Below are 22,301 nucleotides of genomic sequence, written 5' to 3' on the forward strand. Positions count from 1 at the left end.
ATTTTTATCAAGTCTGTCTATCTGGCCTTTGCCGCTGTGGCCCATTGATCTGTCCATCTGTCTGTTACAGTGCATATTGGGTACTTCCAGAAGTATGAATTCAGTGATGCAAAGGACAGGCGGGCTGCAGCAGCAAAGGTAGGACAGAATCATTCCAAAGACAAGTCATTAAAGGACCATTAAATACACATATGTGCAAGCACACTTGGCAGCAAGTCCAGTACCTCATTATTTTAAGGGCCTACCATTTATCCTGTAAATCTTGAGGACAAGCCTCTTGAGGACAAGCCTGTTCTGACATGACAGACTTGATATATCCATTTATAAAGGGTACAGTTTTGTGTTTTTTAAACCAGAAGCTTACTTGGCACTTAGGCAATAGTAAATTGGTGTGTGCCATTGTCTTTTTTTTTGTTGTTGTTTTTTTTAATGCTAAATAATAGAAGAAATGATTAAATGGAGGGTATTCATGCTGTTTGCTTGATTCATGGACCTGGTTGGTTAATTTTCAGAAACTATGATGACAGAGGACCCATTTGTAAAACTGGGAGGAAAAGGAGGAAAGCTAGATTGATCTGGCCATGTGTGTATATGTATAAAATATACATTAATATATATCTGATTCTGGAATATTTTGATGGAAATAATTTGAATCTTCCAGGCTTAACTTCTGGAAGGAAGTTTAAACATTTCTATTTAAATGTTTGTACCTTTTGCTTAGATATTTGTATCCATTTGCTTGCAAAATGATAGCAATTACAATACCAGTAACTGGCTTTCTTTTTTTAAATGCTATATTAGAATGAGAGAGCAACAGTTTTTTTATACTGAATTCCAAGACAAAATCACAGGCAAATTTTAAGAACTCAGGCAGTACAATGCAAATGTTTGAAGAAAGAGAAATGGAAAGCTTACATCGAAGGTGATTAGGTTGCTTCTTTATATTACTCTAGTATTGGCTGACAAACTAAGATTGTAGGGTTAGCTGCATGATACAGATATGTGCATCATTTTCTTTGTTGATATACTTCTAAAAGGAAGGGGCTCTGTTTTTCTAAATAGGTTAATACAGTGCTTTTTAAGGCTTCCCAAATGAAAAGGTAGATACAGGTTTGTATCTGGTTTTCAATGAAGATTGCTGGATTTTCAAAATGACTATAAAACCTAAGATCTTAAGTATCTGCTGCCTAAATTCTGGCCCAAAAGGCTGAGGTTAGTAGTTAATACTTAATAAACTATATATTATATTGAGGAGAACTAGTCTGCATTCTCTTAAATGTGGAAATGTATTTCAAAGTTTCATGGTATACCATAGTAGAGGTTTTTTGAATCAATTGTGTTGAAAGAAGATGTTTTGGTATTTAAGATGGCTCTTTTTTTGGTCTTGGAATCCTTTTTAGTTAACTTTTTTACTCTCTTATTCCATACTTAGTCCTTTCTTCCAAATGTATTTTATGTATTTCACAGTCTAAAGAGAGCATAAATCATTGCTTACCTTGTATGGCAATATTAAAATGAATATTTGTCACGAGCCTATAATTTCTTTAAAACTGTCAAATCTGGATTAATATAAAGCAAACTAATATAAAGCAAACTAGGTTCATTCTAATTCTGGCTCTGCCACTGTTGACATTTCAAAAGTAACTTCTAGTTTTTAGTTTTTTTCCCCTTTTATTTATTTCTTTAATTAATTTTTAAATTTACATCCAAGTTAGCATATAGTGCAACAGTGATTTCAGGAGTAGATTCCTTAATGCCCTTACCAATTTAGCCCATCCCCCCTCCCACAACCCCTCCACCAACCCTCTGTTTGTTCTCTATATTTAAGAGTCTCTTACGTTTTTGTCCCCCTCCCTGTTTTTATATTATTTTTGCTTCTCTTCCCTTAGGTTCGTCTGTTTAGTATCTTAAATTCCTTGTATGAGTGAAGTCATATACTATTTGTCTTTCTCTAATTTTGCTTAGCATAATATCCTCTAGTTCCATCCACATAGTTGCAAATGGCAAGATTTTATTCTGTTTGATTGATGAGTAATACTCTATTGTATATATATACCACATCATCTTTATCCATTCATCAGTCAATGGGCATTTGGGCTCTTTCCATACCTTGGCTATTGTCGATAGCATTGCTATAAATGTTGGGTTGCATGTGCCCCTTCAAAACAGCATCCCTTGGATAAATATCTGCTAGTGCAATTGCTGGGTCATAGGGTAGTTCTATTTTCAATTTTTTGAGAAACCTCCATATTGTTTTCCAGAGTGGTTGTACCAGTTGCATTCCCACCAGCAGTGCAAAAGAGATCCACTTTCTCCGCATCCTCACCAACATCTGTTGTTGCCTGAGTTGTGAATGTTAGCCATTCTGACAGGTGTCAGGTGGTATCTCATCGTGGTTTTGATCTGTATTTCCCTTATGAGTGATGTTGAGCATTTTTTCATGTGTCGGTTGGCCATCTGGATGTCTTCTTTTGAGAAGTGTCTATTCATGTCTTTTGCCCATTTCTTCACTGGATTATTTGTTTTTTGGGTGAGTTTGATAAGTTCTTTATAGATTTTGGATACTAACCCTTGTCTGATATGTCATTTGCAAATATCTTCTCCCATTCTGTTGGTTGCCTTTTAGTTTTGCTGATCATTTCCTTCACTGTGCAGAAGCTTTTTATTTTGAGGAGGTCCCAATAGTTTATTTTTGCTCCTGTTTCCCTTGCCTCTGGAGATATGTTGAGTAAGAAGCTGCTGAGGCCAAGGTCAAAGAGGTTTTTGCCTGCTTTCTCCTCTAGGATTTTGATGGCTTCCTTTCTTACTTTGTTTTTGTTTTTTTAATTTTTTAAATGTTTATTTATTTTTGAGAGAGAGAGAGAGAGAGAGAAAGAGAGCACAAGCAAGGAAGGGCAGAGAAAGAGAGGGAGACACAGAATCCCAAGCAGGCTCCAGGCTCTGAGCTATCAGCACAGAGCCTGATGTGGGGCTCCAACTCATGAACCATGAGATCATGACCTGAGCCAAAGTCGAATGCCCAGCCGACTTTGCCACCCAGGTGCCCCATCCTTTCTTACATTTAGGTCTCTCATCCATTTTGAGTTTTTGTGTATGGTGTAAGAAAGTGGTCCAGGTTCATTTTTCTGCATGTTGCTCTCCAGTTTTCCCAGCACCGTTTGCTGAAGAGACTGTCTTTATTCCACTGGATATTCTTTCCTGCTTTGTCAGAGATTAATTGGCTACATGTTTGTGGGTCTATTTCTGGGTTCATTGAGTGTCTGTTTTTGTGCCAGTACCATACTGTGTTGATCATTACAGCTTTGTAATACGTCTTGAAGTCTGGGATTGTGATGCCTTCAGCTTCGGGTTTTTTTTTCAAGATTGCTTTGGCTATTCGGGGTCTTTTCTGGTTCCATACAAATTTTAGGATTGTTTGCTCTAGCTCTGTGAAGAATGCTGGTGTTATTTTGATAGGGATTGCTTTTCCCCTTTTAAGATGCATGTTGGTTATTAATGTCTTCTTTGAAAGGGATTGTTAGTAAGGGTGTGAAGATGGGAACTGTTTAACTGGATCTAGATCATTGCTAAGATTTGATTTTTTTTTTGTTTTTTTTTTCAATAGCGTTTTGGGCTCTGACTTCGGCTCAGGTCATGATCTTGCAGTTCACGAGTTCAAGCCCTGCATTGGGCTCTGTGCTGACAGCTCAGAGCCTGGAGCCTGCTTCGAATTCTGTGTCTACCTCTCTCTCTGCCCCTTCCCTGCTCATACTCTCTCTTGCTCGCTCTCAAAAAAATAAAAAGAAAAAAAGAAAAACATTAAAAAAAATTTAAATAGTGTTCTTATGTCAATAAACACGAATCCAAAGTTGAAATGTATTTTATTTTAGAAGAAAAATAATGTTATATTGGTGCTCTTTCCTGCTTCCTGCTCCAGTTTAGTTTATTCTGCAAGTTGCTATTTTTTCCTTCAGTATTACTGTGGATTTAAAAATTGTACAGTATTTTCTAATAGGGACATATCAGTTTATCTTTTTTCTTATTGTTGGGCATTTTGTTCACTCGTATTGTGTGTCTTCTTCCTATCATTCCCTTCCTTTTACTTTCTTGACCTAACCTAACCTAACCTCCAAAGTGGGTTTGTTGGACTTTGGGTATAGACATTCATAGTTTTTATAAATAAGATGGAATGTTTTCAAAGGTTATTGAGTTTATCTTTTAGCCAGTAGTGTGTGAACTGTCATTTTCTTTGCTCTTTTGCTGATACAGTATATTAAGAATCTTTAAATTTTTCATTAGTCTGATAAAATATTATTGGTTTTAACATTTCTCTGAACTGTCTTTTAATTTAATGTTTATTTATTTTGAGAGAGAGTGCAAGTGAGGGATGGGCAGAGAGAGAATCCCAAGCAGGCTTCATGCTGTCAGTGCAGACAGAGCCTGATGCAGGGCTCAATCCCCCGACCCTGGGATAATGACCTAAGCCAAAACCAAGAGTTGGACGCTTAACTGACTGAGCCACCCAAGCGCCCCATCAAGTGTCACTTCAAGAAAAAAAAAATCAAGCTATGAGCAAATTAAGACTTGACTATGATCACAAAACAAAATGACTTTTTTTAAATCACAAGTTGGAGAAAAGAGCCAAGGTAACAATCGTATATTAAGAACTCGTGATGAGGGGTGCCTGGGTGGCTCAGTTGGGTCCCACTCTTGGTTTCCATTCAGACCATGATCCCAGGTCATGAGATTGAGCCTTGCGCTGTCAGTGCAGAGCCTGCTTGGGATTTTGTCTCTCTCTCTCTCTCTCTCTCTGCCCCTCCCCCCTGCTCTTGCTCTCTCTCAAAATTTAAAAAAAATGACACTATTGAACAGTGTTTGTTTTTATGACAGCCCAAATAGTGTATTACTATTATTGTTTTTTTTTTTTTTTTTAAAACAGGCTTAATGCCAAATACTCTGGACCTTCCCGAGAACAATGCTTCTGATATCAAGGTCATTTGGATTGTATTTACACTTCTGGAGTCCTCCATCCTGCTGTTGTAATCACTAACTCTTCCCACTAACTCTTGAATTGGACCCTTTTTCTTAGACTTGTGTCTTTTCTTGATTTAATCTAATTTTGCTGGGCTACATCCTTAATTTAACTCCCATGTAACTTTATGATGTTACTCATTGTGGCCCTGATAGTATCTTTAATTTGTCTTCAAATTTGGTTGCTAGATGGGCTAGCTGGAAAAGTCTGGATTGAATGTTGATGAAAGATAACTGCCTTCTGCACTTACTGTTGCTAATAAGTCCAATACCAGTCTGGTTCTCGTTTCTTGATGACTTTTTTTTTTTTTTTTAAGTTTCAGCCTTTTCTCTTTATTCTTGGTTGTTTCAAGTCTCTTCATTGTGTTGGGCCTTAGTGGACCCTTTTAACTGGAAGATTTGTGTCCTTTATTTATTTTAATGTTTATTTACTTTTTTTGAGAGAGAATGCATGCACATGGGTGGGAGAAGGGGCAGAGAGAGGCAGAGAGAGAATCCCAAATGGGCTAGTTGCCCGAATTCACCAACATGAGATCATGACCTGAGCTGAAATCAAGAGCTGGACACTTAACTGACCAAGCCACTCAGGCACCCTCAGATTTGCGCCCTTTTAAAGCTTTGAGAAATGAACTTATAATACTGCTTTGGTAATTTTCTTCCCTCTCCTCTCTTTCTGGAATTCCTGTTAGGTGATTGTTACAAACAATGGATAGTGGCTTAAATAAAAATGATGATAAAACTACACAAGAAAGACTGGAGGGAAGGTGCATGTAAGAGTGCAAAATCATCATCAATGAACATTGTGATAGATGATATCTAAAATAGAAAGGTAGTAACTATCTGAGAAAACATATTATTTGGGATAAAAGTACTAGAAGGAACAGTGAAAAGAATTTAAAATACTTGCCTCAAAGGATTGGAAATCAGTATTGACTGAGATGTGGCAGAGAGGATTGTTAAACCTTGAGGTTATAATTAACTTTTAAAACTATGCACATACACTAAATTAAAAAAATGCTTAAACAGTGATTCAGTTCAACCCCATTATTAAAGATCCACATTTAGTGATACTGTCATTATTTAATTACTTATTTGGCTTTTTTGTTTTTATTGTGCACTATGTTAATATACTGGGTAAACTTCTAGCAGGAGTAGGTGAGCATAACCAAGTTATTTTTAATCAATCAGGAAAATTCTTCCTTAATTGATCTCCCAACTCTTTGACACAAAAATGTGGAACACTTCCTGAATTTGCATGGCATCCTTGCACAGGGGCCGTGCTAATTTCTGTATTGTTTTAGTTTTAACATATGTGCTGCCACAGTGAGCACTGATCTTTATTCTCTAAAATCCTTTCAGCGAGTATATGTAGAAGTGTTCTTAGGCTAGGTATTCATTATAAGCTTCACGAAAAGAGGATGATTCCGGTTGTATATGCCATGTGTTCCTTTTGTCATGTTTGTTAATCATTGAGCCTGTGTTTTTTGAGAATAATTGGCAAGAAAATGTACTGCAGATGTACATGGCCTGTTATAGCTTGGTTATAAAACTTTCTTTAAATGATACAGGAGTATGTATGTGTCTATTTCAAGATCATTTGAATTTATGGCTACTTCTTGAGCTTTAAAGAAATTTACAGTGGCTTTTTTTAAGTAAGATCTTTCTGAGATAAAAATTAAAACCCCCATACTTTTTAAATAAGCACTATGGGTTTCAGAGAATCTCACTTGTGTTTATATTGTACAAATTTTTGTATGCCATCTATACATACATGGAGTGTCATTAAGAAATTGTGAATTGTGGGGCGCCTGGGTGGCTCAGTCGGTTAAGCGTCCGACTTCAGCTCAGGTCACGATCTCGCGGTCTGTGGGTTCGAGCCCCGCGTCAGGCTCTGGGCTGATGGCTCAGAGCCTGGAGCCTGCTTCCGATTCTGTGTCTCCCTCTCTCTCTGCCCCTCTCCCGTTCATGCTGTGTCTCTCTCCATCTCAAAAATAAATAAACGTTAAAAAAAAAAAAATTAAAAAAAAAAAAAGAAATTGTGAATTGTTAGAATCCTACCACTTATCAATAGGTATTTTGAGTTGCTATGATAAGAAAGGAGGAAGTACTAGTTCAAATTATGTACTGTTAAAATTTGTTCTTAAGAAGTAGTTGGGAATGTGTATCTTTTTTTTTTTTTTTTTGAAGTGCCTCCAAAGGAAGAGAAAACTATATACAACACTTCTTAACAATATTCAGTTCACTTAACAGAACGAATTCAATTTTGTATGTCATCTTCAGGTAGTTTGGAGATGGCTAGTGGTTGTGTTAAGTGCGGTACATTGAAGTCACTCAAACGTTTTGGTTGTGTGTTTGTGGAACATTTTCAGTGGTGCCACAGTAGCTATGTATAGAATGCTAATACTTTGGGCTTGACAATTGGAACCCAGAGGTGAACGTGTGAATAGATAACTAAGAGGATTCTTAAATAATTCTCTAACAATTCTGAATTACTGCAAAAATAGTCAAGTAACATAAAGTGGACTATATAGAATTTTCATTTGTGGTTTAAATTAGCTGTTATGCCAGGGTAGTTTGGAATTGGGAGTTACCTGGTTCTTGGACTTTCCTTTAAATTCTTACCCTTTTATCTGTAGGAATTTTTCTTCCTCTCAAAGAGTATGGGCATTTTTTCCCCTTCAGTTAGGAGACTGAGACCCAAGAAAATCTTGCCTTGAATGGGGCTTCATGTAATGGTAAACGTTTAAAACTAGGGTTATATTTGTTGGAAGTGACTTGGCTGTTCATCAACTAGATGCTAAAAGCATATAGTGCTATGTAAAGCCTTCAGTTTGTTTTTCTGATGTAAAATACAAGTTTTACCTAACATTGTTTATACTGTTTACATAAGATATATCCCTTCCATCACATGCCCCACTTGGGTTTGCGGTTGAATACAGAATAAATCAAATGATACACACAGTGATAGTATCCTTTCTTCTATTAATAGAAACATTTCTTTTACTAAATTTTGATTAAACTCTTGACATTCTCTAGAGGTGAAGTCTTGGCTCTCCAAATTTAAGATGACATAGAAGGAAGTAATTGCCTTCATAATATGCATGTACAAGGGCAGGTGAAGAACAGCAAAGCCAAATTTGAGATGTTATTGTTGGTAGTTGGCTAAATGTATTCATTAGCAAGTTTGGGTACAACAGGATTACATGTGGAGTTCAAATGCATACCTCAGCACAATTTCAAGTTAAGTGTCATGGATCTACAGAATTCTATGTAGTTGGTCAAAACTTGTCAGTGTTAAATTTTTATTTTAATTAATGTCCAAGGGTAGTGAGTGAAATTGTGAACTTTTTGCTGAAGTGATCTCCAAGCAGCGTCTTCAATGGGAAAGTCTCCTAACAACATGACCTTCAACATTTTACTCTTGTCTTTTACCTTCCTTCTTGGAGGGTAGCTTAAAAGTAAATATTCGAAACTGGAAACTTTGAGGATTAGTGTTGTTTAGTTGTACATTTGTTTTATTTATTAAAAAAAAAAATTTTTTTTTTAACGTTTATTTATTTTTGGGACAGAGAGAGACAGAGAATGAACAGGGGAGGGGCAGAGAGAGAGGGAGACACAGAATCGAAAACAGGCTCCAGGCTCTGAGCCATCAGTCCAGAGCCCGACGCGGGGCTCGAACTCACAGACTGCGAGATCGTGACCTGAGCTGAAGTCGGGACGCTTAACCGACTGAGCCACCCAGGCGTCCCAGTTGTACATTTGTTTTAAATGCATACAGCTTTTAAGCCATTTGGGAATTCTGTGATGGTCTTCCTCAATTCTGTGAAGTACCTTTTTGTGCTCTGTTGGGCTAGAAAGCCAAAAACTATTTCTTTTTTCTGCTGTTCCTCTTTCCTTTTTTTTTTTTTTTTCCTGCAGTTGTAAGGATATGAGATTTTTTTTGCAGTAGCAGAAATGTAGCATTGCATTGGCCATTCTTCTGCATTATCCAGAGGCATTTGTGGCAAAGGCAGCAGATAGACTCTGTTTTGCTTTGTACATCACCTGGCTTCTTGGGTATCTAGAGTCAGTCGTGGCAGTGGTAATGATGACTTCCTGATTCTAGCTTTCTAATCCTTGGATCATCTCCCATTCTTGAATTTAGTGGTTCCATTGGTGGCTTGTGCAGGAAGAGCTCCTTGTGACTCAGTTGTATAGTATTCTGGTGTCGTTCTCGTACTGCCCACTCCTCCAGTCCATCTACAAATCAAGCACTCAATTCCTTTTATTAATTCCCCCTTTGCTCAGAATATCTATTTAGTGGTTTTTATACCCTTCATCAAATCCTGAATAATCAAAATCCAGAGCATCTTTTGGTGACAGATACTACTCTTCCATTTTGTATATGGTACTGTGTGAACTTTGGATACATAAATAATTTATTCTGTTGAATGTCATTTATTAAGCATTAATTATATTGCAGCTATTTAGTGATTCTTAGTATAAAGCTCTCAACATACTTCTATATCTTTTAAGAGAAGAAAAATTATACCTGAATTGCATATAATAATTTCTTTTTTTCAAAATGTTTATTCATTTTTGAGAGCAAGCATGAGCGGGGGAGGGGCAGACAGGGGGACAGGGGATCTTAAGGAGACCCTGCTGACAGCAGTGGGCCTGATGCGGGACTCGAACTCATGAACCATGAAGTCATGACCTGAGCTGAAGTCAGATGCTCAACCACCTTTACATGATAATTTCTTAAAAAGAAATCAAGTATTTAATTAAAATTAAGGAGAAATGGAAATGAAACCTTTTAAGATAGTATAGCGAACTCTCAGAACTTCCTGTAGCTTGTATCAGTGCTTGTCAAACTTCACTATGCATATATATCACTTCAGGAACCTGTGAGAGGAACCTTTGAGAGTCTGGTTGAAATGATTCAGTAGATGTGGATTGAGACTTAGGATTCTGAATTTCTAACAGATTCTCAGGTGATTGATTTTGTGAACTACAGTTTGAGAAGCAAGATTTATACTGTTTATAGTTGATTGTTACAAAAGTAATACAGTACAGAAAAAAACACATTTTCACCTCATTCCCAAATAAGCGCCTCCCTCAAGGGTGGTAACTCTCCAGAGGTGCTTTATTTATTTTTTTCTTTTTCAGAGCAACTTTAATATAAATCCTTTTAAACATTTTATTATGTATTGAATATATCATAGAACTTTACCTTTTTTTAAACTCAAAAATATTATACATTGCTCAGTAACTTGCTTTTTTTTTTTCACTTAGTGATGTGTCATGGATATGCTTCCATGTGCATGCGTACAGACCTATTTTCTTTTTGTTTATTAATTGCTGCATAATGTTCTAAGTATGGATATGGCATAATTTATGGCATTCCGCCCCCCCCTTGGAAGAATGTAGGTTATCTTTGCCTTATTGCTTTTCCAAATAATGTGCATGTAAAATTTCTTCTCCTTCCCCTTCTACACTTACATATTTCTGCAGAGTAGGTTCCTGGAAGTGGAATCTCTAGATCCTATCTTAGGTCATTTGCATTTAAAAATTGGTTTCTTTAATCTTTATTTATTTTTGAGAGACAGAGTAACAGAGCACAAGCAGGGGAGAACAGAGAGAGAGAGAGAGAGAGAGAGAGAGAGAGAGACACAGAATCCGAAGCAGGCTCCAGGCTCCCAGCTGTCAGCACAGAGCCTGATGTGGGGCTCAAACTCACGGACCGCGAGATCATGACCTGAGCTGAAGTCAGATGCCCAACTGACTGAGCCACCCGGGCGCTCTATGGTCATGTGTGTTTTAAATTTTGTTGAGTTCTGCCGAACTATTCTCACAAAAATTTTACCAAAGTTGCCATTTCGCTAACATGGGACATTTCCCCTCCTCTGTCCCTGCATATTTAAATTTTTAAGATTTTAGCCGTTGTGGTAAATTAAAAACACTGTATTAAAGGGGCGCCTGGGTGGCTCAGTCGGTTAAGCGGCCGACTTCGGCTCAGGTCATGATCTCGCAGTCCATGAGTTCGAGCCCCGTGTCGGGCTCTGTGCTGACAGCTCAGAGCCTGGAGCCTGTTTCAGATTCTGTGTCTCCCTCTCTCTTACGCTCCCCTGTTCATGCTCTGTCTCTCCCTGTCTTAAAAATAAATAAAACATTAAAAAAAACAAACCACTGTATTAAGGAGGTTGAATATTTTCTTGTTTTTCAGCTAATTGTATTCTTAGAATTCATAAACCATCCATTTGTGTTGGATTGTCTTTTTATGGACTTGTGTGTTTGCTTATTTACTGTTTACTTTAGGTGTTGCAAATATTTCTATGTAGAACTTTTTATATTTTATGGCTTTTGGGTTCCTAATATTAAGTAAGGCATTACGAAGCAATAGTCTATAAAATTTGGATCAGCAGCAGCTCTCTTAAGGAGCATGTAGATTAAGCTACATGGAAACATACTATAAAAACAAGGCCTTTTTAAAAGAAGTTTTTATTTAAATTTCAGTTAACATACAATGTTAACATACAGTTTCAGGTGTACAAGATAGTGATTCAGCACTTTCATACAACACCTGGTGCTCATCACAAGTGCACTCCTTCATCTCTAACACCTATTTACCCATCTCCCTCCCACCTTCCCTTTGGCAACCATTAGTTCCCTCTAGTTAAGAGTTTGTTTTTGGTTTGCCTGTCTTTTTTTCCCCTTTGCTCATTTGTTTTGTTTCTTAAATTCCACATATGAGTGAAATCATATGATATTTGTCTTTCTCTGACGGACTTAATTTCACTTAGGATGGTACTCTCTAGATCCATCCATGTTGTTGCAAACAGCAAGATTTCATTCTTTTTTATGAGCCCATTCTTTTGTAGGAAAATTGTCAAACTGAGTTTTGAGATGGAGTGTATAACTTGTTTAATTTCATTTCAGATCAAATTATGAGATAGATGAAAAGCTATACTTTGAGGCCTTTCTGTGTATGTTAATTGGGCTGAAAAAGTGTCTTCTTGCTGCTTCATCCTAGACTATTATATTATAAAACCCATTCATTTAATATTGAGCTTTCCCTTTTTAAAAAAATTTTTTTTGATTACATTTATTTATTTTTGAGACAGAGATGGAGCACAAGTGGGGGAGGGGCAGAGAGAGAAGGAGACAAAGGATCCAAAGCAGGCTCCAGGCTCTGAGCTGTCAGCACAGAGCCCGATGTGGGGCTCGAACTCACAAACTGCAAGATCATGACCTGAGCCGAAGTCAAACGTCTAATGTCAAAAAATAGTTGCCTCCCCACAATACTAATCATTGGAATGTTACTCAGTAACTTGATTGAGTCTACTAGGAGATCTGTCACATTCTTTTAAATGTAGGCTCTGCATTCATGTGTACAACTAGAATTGTGGTTCTTCATCTTGGCTGTGTAATGGAATTGCCAATGAGCTTTCAAAAAATGGTAATGCACGGGTTCTTTCCTTACACTCGTCCGATGATGTATTTGTTGTGGGGTGTGGCCCAATACAGGTATTTGAAAGTTCCTCAGATGATTCTAAAATGCTACCCACATTGAGAACCACTTGATCAAAGAATGGAGGATGATAGTGCATTGATATTAAGGCCTCAGCTGGGACAGTTGGCATGTTCAGATTTACTTTTCAGGGCAAAAGCCGGGGGTGCCTGGGTGGCTCAGTCCTGTAAGCGTCCCACTCTTGATTTTGGCTCAGGTCATGATCTCACAGATCCGTGAGATTGAGCTCCGAGCCAGGCTCTGCACTGATGGCACGGAGCCTACTTGAAATTCTTTCTCTCCCTCTCTCTGTCTGCCCCTCCCCTGATTTTGCATGCTCTCTCTCTCTCAAAAAATAAATAAAGTTTAAAAAAGTGCAAAAGCAGAACTTTGTAGATACTTTCAAAGCAAACACTTGCTATCACCTTAGAATGTAATTTTCTTCAAATTACTACAGTATTACACTTCTGTGTTCATATTAGAGTTCTAAATGTATACTCTTTCAGAGCTCTCACAGTTGGAAACTATTTAGAGCAGTAGTTCCTAATTCTGTCTGCATATTACTATCATCTGGGGAATTTTAGGTAAAAAAAATTTGAGTAAGAAATTCACATACCCATGTCCACTCCAGATAATTGAATCAGAATTGCTCTGGTGAAGTTTAAGTATTGATATTTTTAGAGTTCCTAGGGAGATTTTAATACATAGCCCAAATGAGGGACCATTGTTTTAGAGTTTACAGCTAGAGAATATATGAGATTTCAGATTGTGTTAGGTCTTTTCTTGCTTTGTTTATATCTTTAAAAAAAAAAAAAAAAAGGAACGCCAGTAAGAATAGGATGAAGAGTTATTTCAACCAAGAGCTTGAATTGATGTTCTACACAACTAATCAAGAATTTTGGTAGCATGCATAGGTGATTTCTCTCCTTTTATTAGTCCCCAGCCTAAAGCATTTAAATCAGAATCTTTTAAGGGTGGTACTATAAGCATACATTTTTATAAATTTTTCCTAATATTCAGATCCTATTAATCTGTTTCATCTTGGGTCAAGTCACTTAACCTCTCTAACCTTATCTGTAAAATGTGAATAATGCCTACCTTATATAAAGTATCAATGTGATGACTAAATCAAATAATAATGTATATAAAGTGCCTGGCACTGAATAATTTCATGTTTGTGTTCTATTCAGCATTGTTCTTTTGACACTTGTACTTTCTTTTTTTTATTTATTAACTTGTTTTATTTTTTATTTTTTTTAATTTACATCCAAATTAGCATATAGTGCGACAATGATTTCAGGAGTAGATCCCTTAGTGCCCCTTACCCATTTAGTCCATCCCCCCTCCCACAACCCCTCCAGTAACCCTCAGTTTGTTCTCCATATTTATGAGTCTCTTCTGTTTTGTCCCCCACCCCCCGCCGTTTTTATATTATTTTTGTTTCCCTTCCCTTATGTTCATCTGTTCTGTCTCTTAAAGTCCTCATATGAGTGAAGTCACATGATTTTTGTCTTTCTCTGACTAATTTCACTTAGCATAATACCCTCCAGTTCCATTTACGTAGTTGCAAATGGCAAGATTTCATTCTTTCTGATTGCTGAGTAATACTCCATTGTGTGTGTGTGTGTGTGTGTGTGTGTGTGTGTATACATACATATATATACATCTTCTTTATCCATTCATCCATCGAGGGACATTTGAGCTCTTTCCATACTATGGCTATTGTCGATAGTGCTGCTATAAACATGGGGGTGCATGTGTCCCTTCGAAACAGCACACCTGTATCCCTTGGATAAATACCTAGTAGTGCAATTGCTGGGTCGTAGGGTAGTTTTATTTTTAATTTTTTGAGGAACCTCCATACTGTTTTCCAGGGTGGCTGCCCATTTTCTTTTTAAATGTTTATTTTATTTTGAGGGAGAATGGGGAAAAAGCAGAGGAAGAGAGAAAATCCCAAGCAGGCTCTGCACTGATAGTAGGGCTCGATCTCACGAACTGTTGAGATCATGACCTGAGCCAAAATCAAGAGTCAGATGCTTTAACTAACTGAGCCATTTAGGTGCCCCATTCTTCCCCCCTACCCCTGCCTCATTTTCTTACGTAGGCTTCACACCCAGTACAGAACCCAACACAGGCCTTGAATTAACAACCCACCCCTAAGATCCAAGATCTGAGCCAAGATTCAGAGTCAAACTTTTTACCTACCGAGCCACCCAGGTACCCCGACACGTATTGTACCTTAAACAGCCACAACTCCATTATAGGTGCTCCAGTGTAGGTTAAAAACTTTTACACTTAATATTTAAAAATTATATTTTAATTTACATAAAATTTATACTTTTGGTGTACAGTTCCATGAATTTTGACCAGTGTCTGGAGTTGTGTATCCACTACTACAATCTACACACAGAACAGTTCCATAGTGGCCCTCTAAAAAATTCCTTCCTTCTACCCTGTTCTTTCAAACCCTCCCCCACCCTTAATTCCTGGCAACCAGGGATTTATATGCAATCCTGTAGTTTTACTTTTTCCACGGTGTCATATAAGTGGAATCATACAATATGTAACCTCTTGAATATGGCTTCTTTCACCTAGAATTTGCATTTGAGATTCTTTCATGTTGTTATATATATAGCCATAGTTCTTTTTATTGCTGAGTAATATTCCATTACCAGTTTGTTGGATCCATTCCCCAGTTGTGGAACATTTGGACTGTTTCCAGTTTTTGCCAGGTACTAATGAAGTGTTGTAAACCTCCTTATATAGGATTTTGGGCGAACATAAGTTTCAGGGTAAATTCCTAATGAGATTTTGAGGTTGTAGTAAGTATGTGTTTAACCTTATAAGAAATTGTTAAATATTTTCTTGTTGGCTGTATTATTATGCATTCCCATCAGCAGTGTATGAAAGTTCCAGTTGTACCACATCCTCTGCAGTACTTTGTATTGTCTGATAGGTTCCTTCTCTCCCCACACATATTCTAGTAGGCTTATGGTGGTGACATTGTGGCTTCAATTCCTGTGTTCCAAATAACTAATAATGTTCAGCATCTTTTCTTACTCTTTTTCGTGTCTCTGTGTAGATTTTCTTTGGTAAAGTGTTCAAATCTTTTACCTACTTTTAAAATTGGGCTTTTGTTTTATTAGGTTTCGGGAGATTTTTAAAATATATGTGTTCTAAATACAAGTTTTTTGTTAAATATGATTTGCATATATTTTCACCTAGCCTCTGGCCTGTCTTTCCATTTTATTAACAGTGTTCTTTCCATTTTAGTGAATTCCAGTTTATCAGTTTTTCTTTTTTTAATTTTTTTTATTGTTTATTTATTCTTTTTGAGAGAGAGGGAGACAGAATCAGATGCAGGCTCCAGGCTCTGAGCTGTCAGCACAGAGCCTGACATGGGGTTTGAACCCACGAGCCGTAATCATGACCTGACCCAAAGTCGGACACTTAACAGGCCACCCATACACCCCCAGTTTATCAGTTTTTCTTATGGATTGTGCTTTTGTTATCTAAGAACTATTTGCCCAAACCAAGACCACAAAGATTTTCGCCTAGAAGTTACATAGTCTTATGATTTACATTTGGGTCTGATCCATTATTAATTTTGTGTAAAGTCTTTAAGGTATAGGTTACAGTTGATTAAAAAGAAATAGATGTCTTAATGTTTATTTATTTTTGAGAGAGACAGAGCGTGAGTGAGGGAGGGGCAGAGAAAGAGAGGGAGACGCAGAAACCGAAGCAGGCTCCAGGCTTTGAGCTGTCAGCACAGAGCCTGAGTGAACTGTGAGATCATGACCTGAGCTGAAGTTGGAAGCTTAACTGACTGAGCCACCCATGTGCCCCTATAGGATGTCTTAATCAGTGTAGGATTGGTTATTTTGAAAAGGTTCCCCCCCAATCCCCCGACCCTTTGAATTGTTTTAGCACCTTTGCAAAAGCTCATTTTGCCATATTTGTATGGATCTATTTCTGGCTTCTGTTCCTTTGATTGTTATGTCTATCCTTTTGCCAGTACTGGAGCTTTATAGTATGTTTTGAGATCAGGTGGTATTCTTTCCTTCCCTCCCCTCCTCTCTTCTTAATAATAACACTTTATTTTCAGGTTTTTATTTAAATTCCAGTTAACACAGTGTAACATTTCCCTTGCACCTGAGGAACTTTAGCATTTCATTTAGAACAGGTCTCCTGACAGTGAGTTCTCAGTTTTCTTTTGTCTGAGAATATCTTTGTCTTCAATCCTGAACTTGACTTTCCCTGAATATAGAATTCTAGGCTGACAACTTTTGATATTACCCCACAGGACCCTGAGAGACAGTTCTTTTAAAAAATGCTTCACGCTCAGCCTGAAGCGCCATACAAGGTTCAATCCCATGACCTTGGGACCAGAACCTGAGCTGAAATTAAGAGTCGGACACTCAGCCAACTGAGCCTCCCAGGTACCTGGAGACTATTCTTTTTTTTTTTTTTTTTTTTTTAAATTAGTTTTTCTGTTGTTAAATTTCTATAACTCTTACTGATATATCAGTTTCAGTGATTTCTCTGTCATCTCCTTTCTGCTTTTGAGCCTATCCAGTAAACTTTAGTTTTTTAGTTCTAAACTTTCCATTTGGTTCTTTTTTTATAACTTACATTTCTTTCCTGAGAATTTGGTTCATCATTTTAAGGTGTCCATTCTTACCTAATGGATCATGTTTTTAATAGCTGCTTTAAAAGTCTTTGGTATTTCTGGGGTGCCTGGGTGGCTCACTCGGTTGACCACCCAACTCTTAATTTCGGCTCCGATCATCATCTCAAGGTCATGGGATCGAGCCCCACATCGGGCTTGGTACGGAACATGGAACCTGCTTGGGATTCTCTCTCTCCCCTTCTCTCTGTGCCCCTCCCCTGCTCTTGCTCTCTTTTTCTAAATAAATACATAAACATAAAAAAATTTAAAGGCTTTGGTATTTCAAATATTTGGGTCATCTTGGGGTTAGCATCTATTAGTTGTCTTCTCCCTTGAGAATTGGTCACATTTTTGTTGTTCTTGCTATGTCTGTTAACTTTTGTATTCTATCCTGGGTATTTTGAATATTTTGTTGTGAGATTCTGCATCCTGTTAAAATCCTTTAGGGAGCTGAGGATTTTTTATTTGTTCTAGTAAAGAGGTAAGTCCAATTGGGTTATGACTGCATATTCTTTCTCAGTTTATATGGGCAGTTTTTCCATTATCTGTTCAGTTTTCAAAGCCCTTGCTGTGTTGAGTTTGCCCCTCCCTTTCCCACTTAGGTTGATCCAGGACTTGGGCAGTTATATATACCATAATGCACCATAGCTCTATTCTAAAAGCCTCTCCTGTAATTTCCATGTTCCACATATACATAGCTTGTAATTGAGCCCAGGACTTGGTTCATTTGCAGATTTAAGGATCACTGCTCCATCTTTCTCTTCTCAGTGATTTCCCCTACACTGTTGACTCCCAGAGGCCCTTCATTCCTCTAGCCTGAAGCTTGGAGTTCTCTAGCTTTTAGTTTCTTACCTGTGCCTTGAGATGAAGTGGCAAGAGAAAAAAGAAAAGAATAGGGATTTCCACTCCCCCTCCCCCCTTTCAGGGCCCTCTTCCTTATTCTTCTGTTCAGAGCAGTAGGTTTCTCTTGTCATTCTGGAGCAGTGGAGTCTCATGGTTGCAGCAGGCCTCAGGGCAGGACCTAGAGAAACAAAAGAAGGAAAAAAAAAAGTATTCTCCCTACCTTAGTGGTAGCCTTTTGCCATAACCCTCTAGCGAAAATGATGCAATCCTCTTAGTGTTAGATGCTCATGCCTGCTATACAGTTTCTCTATTTGGCCCACCCATGGGTCAAAGCCAGGAAGTAAAGGTTAAAAAACAAACAGGATATTCACCACCACCTTATTTGTTCTTCACTTCCCTCCCCAATCTGCTTGCTATTGTTTAATTTTAAGAGTATTTTGTCCAATTTTTAGTTGTAATCAGTGGGGGGGAGAGAGAGATGCTATAGTGAGCTTATTATTCCATCTTGGCCAGGACCAGAAGTCAGACTGTTTTGTTTTTAAATAAATTAACATTACTGATGTATAACTATATGACTAAATATACCCATTTTTAAAAAAAACTTTTAAATGTTTATTTTTGAGACAGAGACAGAGCGTGAGCAAGGGAGGAAGGGCAGAGAGGGAGTGAGACACAGAATCTGAAGCAGCCTCTGGGCTCTGTACTGTCAGCACAGATAGTCATAGACATATGACTAGTAAATGATATCTTTAATGTTCCTTTAGGTTCTATTACATGGAATAACTGAAAGAATATTAGATTCAGATTGTCTTAGGCTAGAAGTCACAACTATTCCACTTAACTGGATAATATTGGGTAATTTTTATAATCTCCAAAGATTCTAATCATAGTTTTTGCATATTTAAAATGGCAGATAAGTATATTTACCTTAGAGCTTTGAGAATTAAATGAGGTATATAAAGTACCTTCTACAGGGCCTCACATACAGTAGATTCACATTATATGTTATTCCCCCATTACCTTTCCTTATATGTAGTGCACATAAATGATCTGAGCCACCTACACTGAAATAGTGAACCAAAAATTATTAGTTAGTATTGTGAAATATTTCCCGTCCCATAGCATAGACCCTCGCAGAATACAGGTATTTTGGCATTATCACGCCACTGTGGTTTAGATGAATTTTTTTAGTCTGTCCTTTTGGGAAAAACTTTTGAGCATGTACCTTTAATATAATACACACATTATTAAACAAACACATACACACCTACACAGGAATTTTTGAAGGATGAGCTAAAAAAATAGAAAAGTTGTCATGTTTTCTTCCCTAGGGAACTGCTGGTCTAATTTTCTGAGTCCCTTGGATCATGAGCACATTTGGTCCTGTCCTGCCCCAAACCTATTAAGTAGAACTATGGAGGTGGAACCCGGGGATCTGTGTTTTAACAGAACTTTCCATAGTAATTTTGGATGAATCAGTAATAGGTTTGGGAACCTCTGGATAGAAGTTTCTGATATTGAAACTCAAGCACAGAAAAGACACTATTGCAACATCAAGTCAGAGAGGGCATTTGTTCCCCTCTCCCTTTTTTCTGTTTGCAAGTCAAGACTCAACACCTCCTGAAACATTTTTCTCTAAGCATTCTGTCTAGTGGCAGAGAATACAGTATATTGGGTGCCACAAAATTACAGTCACACAGTTCTCATCGGCACTTCTAGACTTCATTCTCCCAATTGATAGGATTACCGCTTTTATTTTTCATATGTCTAAACCTAAATAAATAACTGTTTTAATTGTAGGCAAATCCTATTGTGGAAACCTGTTTCCAAACAAGAGTTGAGTTGGGTTTTTTTTGGAGGGGGGGGAAGTTAATAAATTGTTGGATCACATTTCTGAGAGAGCTGGACACAACAATGCATATTCTGTACAAACAAACATAACATAGGATCAGTTAATAGGTTCCCCCCCCCCCCCATATTAACTCTTGTAAAGTGGTGGAGTCTGTTAAATGCTGTGTTTAAAGGAGGATTCTGGAGGAGTCTGGACCCAAGAAGCAAGGAGTACCTAAATGGATTAGCAAAATGTGCCTAGAGTGGGTGAATGAGAGAGTTACCATGTCTGCATCTTTGGCGTTTTTGGAGGGTATTGAATGTTATGTGAATTTCTCTGTGACAAATGGTATTGTTGAGAATAATTGGTACAGATTTCTTTCATGACAATATTTTTATACAAGATTACTTTTTAATTAAATTAGTGGCTAACTAAAACTCTGGTCTAACTATGGTGACACAAAATAATTTTATACAGAGATTCTTTTTGAAATGTTACTTGATGTAATAAAATTGTACTGTGACCTACAAACAAACAGATTGAGGTTTGAGTTACACCTCTGACATTGTAACTAGAGTTTTAAGTTAAAATTCTGTACCCAAATAGTAACCTGACTAGTTTCATGAGAAATGGAAATAAATGTTAATAAAAATAAATGACAGCATTAAACAATAGGACAGTAAATTTTGGGTTTATTTCATGGTGTTAGCCTTTCTTTTCAGAAATGAAACAGCATCCTTGGATTATATTCTCTAAATTATTACACAGTACAGATATTTTGTCTTTTTCATTAAATATCTCTGAAGGACTTTCTGACTTATAAATGGTTTCTACTCAAGGTGTTAGAAATTTTATTGAATAGAAATTTTGTCAATTAACAGTGTGACAGTCTGCTAAATCTTAATTGCAAAAATCAGTGAATTTTAATTAGTGCTTGATTTAATACAGTAAATTTTCAATTTCTTTTTGGCTTATTTTGAATTCTGCTTTAGAATCCCATAGAAACCTGACAAATTAGTATGGCAAACTATTTTTAAATTGCTTTGATATTACAATTAAATTTTATATTTTCTTTGTAGAACAAAGAAATATCTTAGGAAAGGAAATTTGGGTGGGGTGAAATTTAAATTCAACCTAAAAATTCACTTAAGTACTATTACCTTAAAATAACTTTTTTTCCCCCCTTCTTTAGAATCCAGCAACTATCACAAGAATACTCCTTAGCCACTTCAATTGGGATAAAGAGAAGCTAATGGAAAGGTAAGGAACTATACTGTCAGCTTTGTACTTACAAATAACACAGAAAGCCTGTCGAACTGAATTTATAAGAAGCAGATAAGGAATTGATTTATATACCAGTATGTGCTTTAATTTCTTGCATTCCTTGTGTAAATTTTACAGTAAACTTAGTGTTAGGGAACTTAGGCTCATTGTTCCTTCTTTTATTATGGAGGTGAGGGGGCTCTCCTTCAGTATCTTCTAAATTACATCCTCTTGAGTACTGAGAACTAAAAATGAGTTTTAAAAAACCTCTTAGGGGGCACCTGGCTGGCTCATTCAGTGGAGCTTGTGGCTCTTGATCTCAGGTTCCTGAGTTCAAACCTCACATTGGGTATGGAGCCTATTTAAAATAATAAAAGAAAAGAAAACACATTTTAAAAAGCCCTTGACACAGCCTTCAAACATAATTTATATCTTCCATTAATTAAAAATTTCTTGTCCATAAAACTTTATATCTATGTTAAGCATATTAATGACCTTTATTCAGTAAAAATGAAGAAGTTGCTCAGGGTATCCTGACCATCAAAATAGCTGTTTGGACTCTTTCTCTGGTTTCAGGCAAGATTATATTCCAGTGAGTATTTTTTATATTTTCTCTCTGAAAATGTTTCTGGTTCTAGAAGGGAGGAAATTGCAGGGACTAGAGAAGGACAATATTAATGCCATTCTTAATCTTTTTTTCTTCCTTGGATTGTAAATTAGCACTTGTTAAGGTGGTAGGGTGAAAGCTTGTATTTATTCTATCAGCCATATTCTTCGGTTTAAAATTAACAATCCTAATTTTAATAAAAAATTACAACTAGTTGTTGGGAATTGAGAACCCAGATATTATGATAAATAAATGGAAAGTATTTCCCATTTGATTTTAAAATTGAAAGAATTTTGCAAAACAGATAATAAATAAGAACATTACTCACTTTCTCACATCTTGTGCCCCAACTACAATTTAATGGTAACAAATAATAGTTATCAATTATTGAGCCCTTTGTGCCAGGCATTATTTCATTTAATCCTTCTTATAGCTTTATTAAGGGGCTAGAAACTATTATCTCCACTTAACTGATACAAAAACTAAGGTTTAGGGCTTAGTATATTTATCTCAGTTTTGTAACACAAGGAGTTAGCACTCCTACTTCAGGTTTATTGGACTCCAGAATTGCTTATGTTCTTCAACATAT

At 36.9% G+C, this 22,301-nt stretch overlaps 1 protein-coding gene and 1 non-coding gene across 2 annotated transcripts in view; one reads left to right on the top strand and one right to left on the bottom strand.

The window, feature by feature from the left end:
• ARIH1 (ariadne RBR E3 ubiquitin protein ligase 1) overlaps positions 1 to 22,301 on the top strand; it is a 121,511-nt gene that overhangs the window by 28,429 nt on the left and 70,781 nt on the right. Inside the window, exon 2 of the mRNA XM_049613825.1 lies at positions 21,035 to 21,102. Coding sequence (XP_049469782.1) covers positions 21,035 to 21,102 — 68 coding nt within the window. The remainder of the gene's footprint in view (positions 1 to 21,034; positions 21,103 to 22,301) is intronic.
• LOC125910472 (U6 spliceosomal RNA) lies at positions 6,238 to 6,341 on the bottom strand. The gene has a single exon (XR_007453982.1). It is a non-coding gene; the product is annotated as a U6 spliceosomal RNA (small nuclear RNA).

This window comes from Panthera uncia (assembly GCF_023721935.1).
Source record: "Panthera uncia isolate 11264 chromosome B3 unlocalized genomic scaffold, Puncia_PCG_1.0 HiC_scaffold_1, whole genome shotgun sequence".
NCBI classification, from domain to species: Eukaryota; Metazoa; Chordata; class Mammalia; order Carnivora; family Felidae; genus Panthera; species Panthera uncia.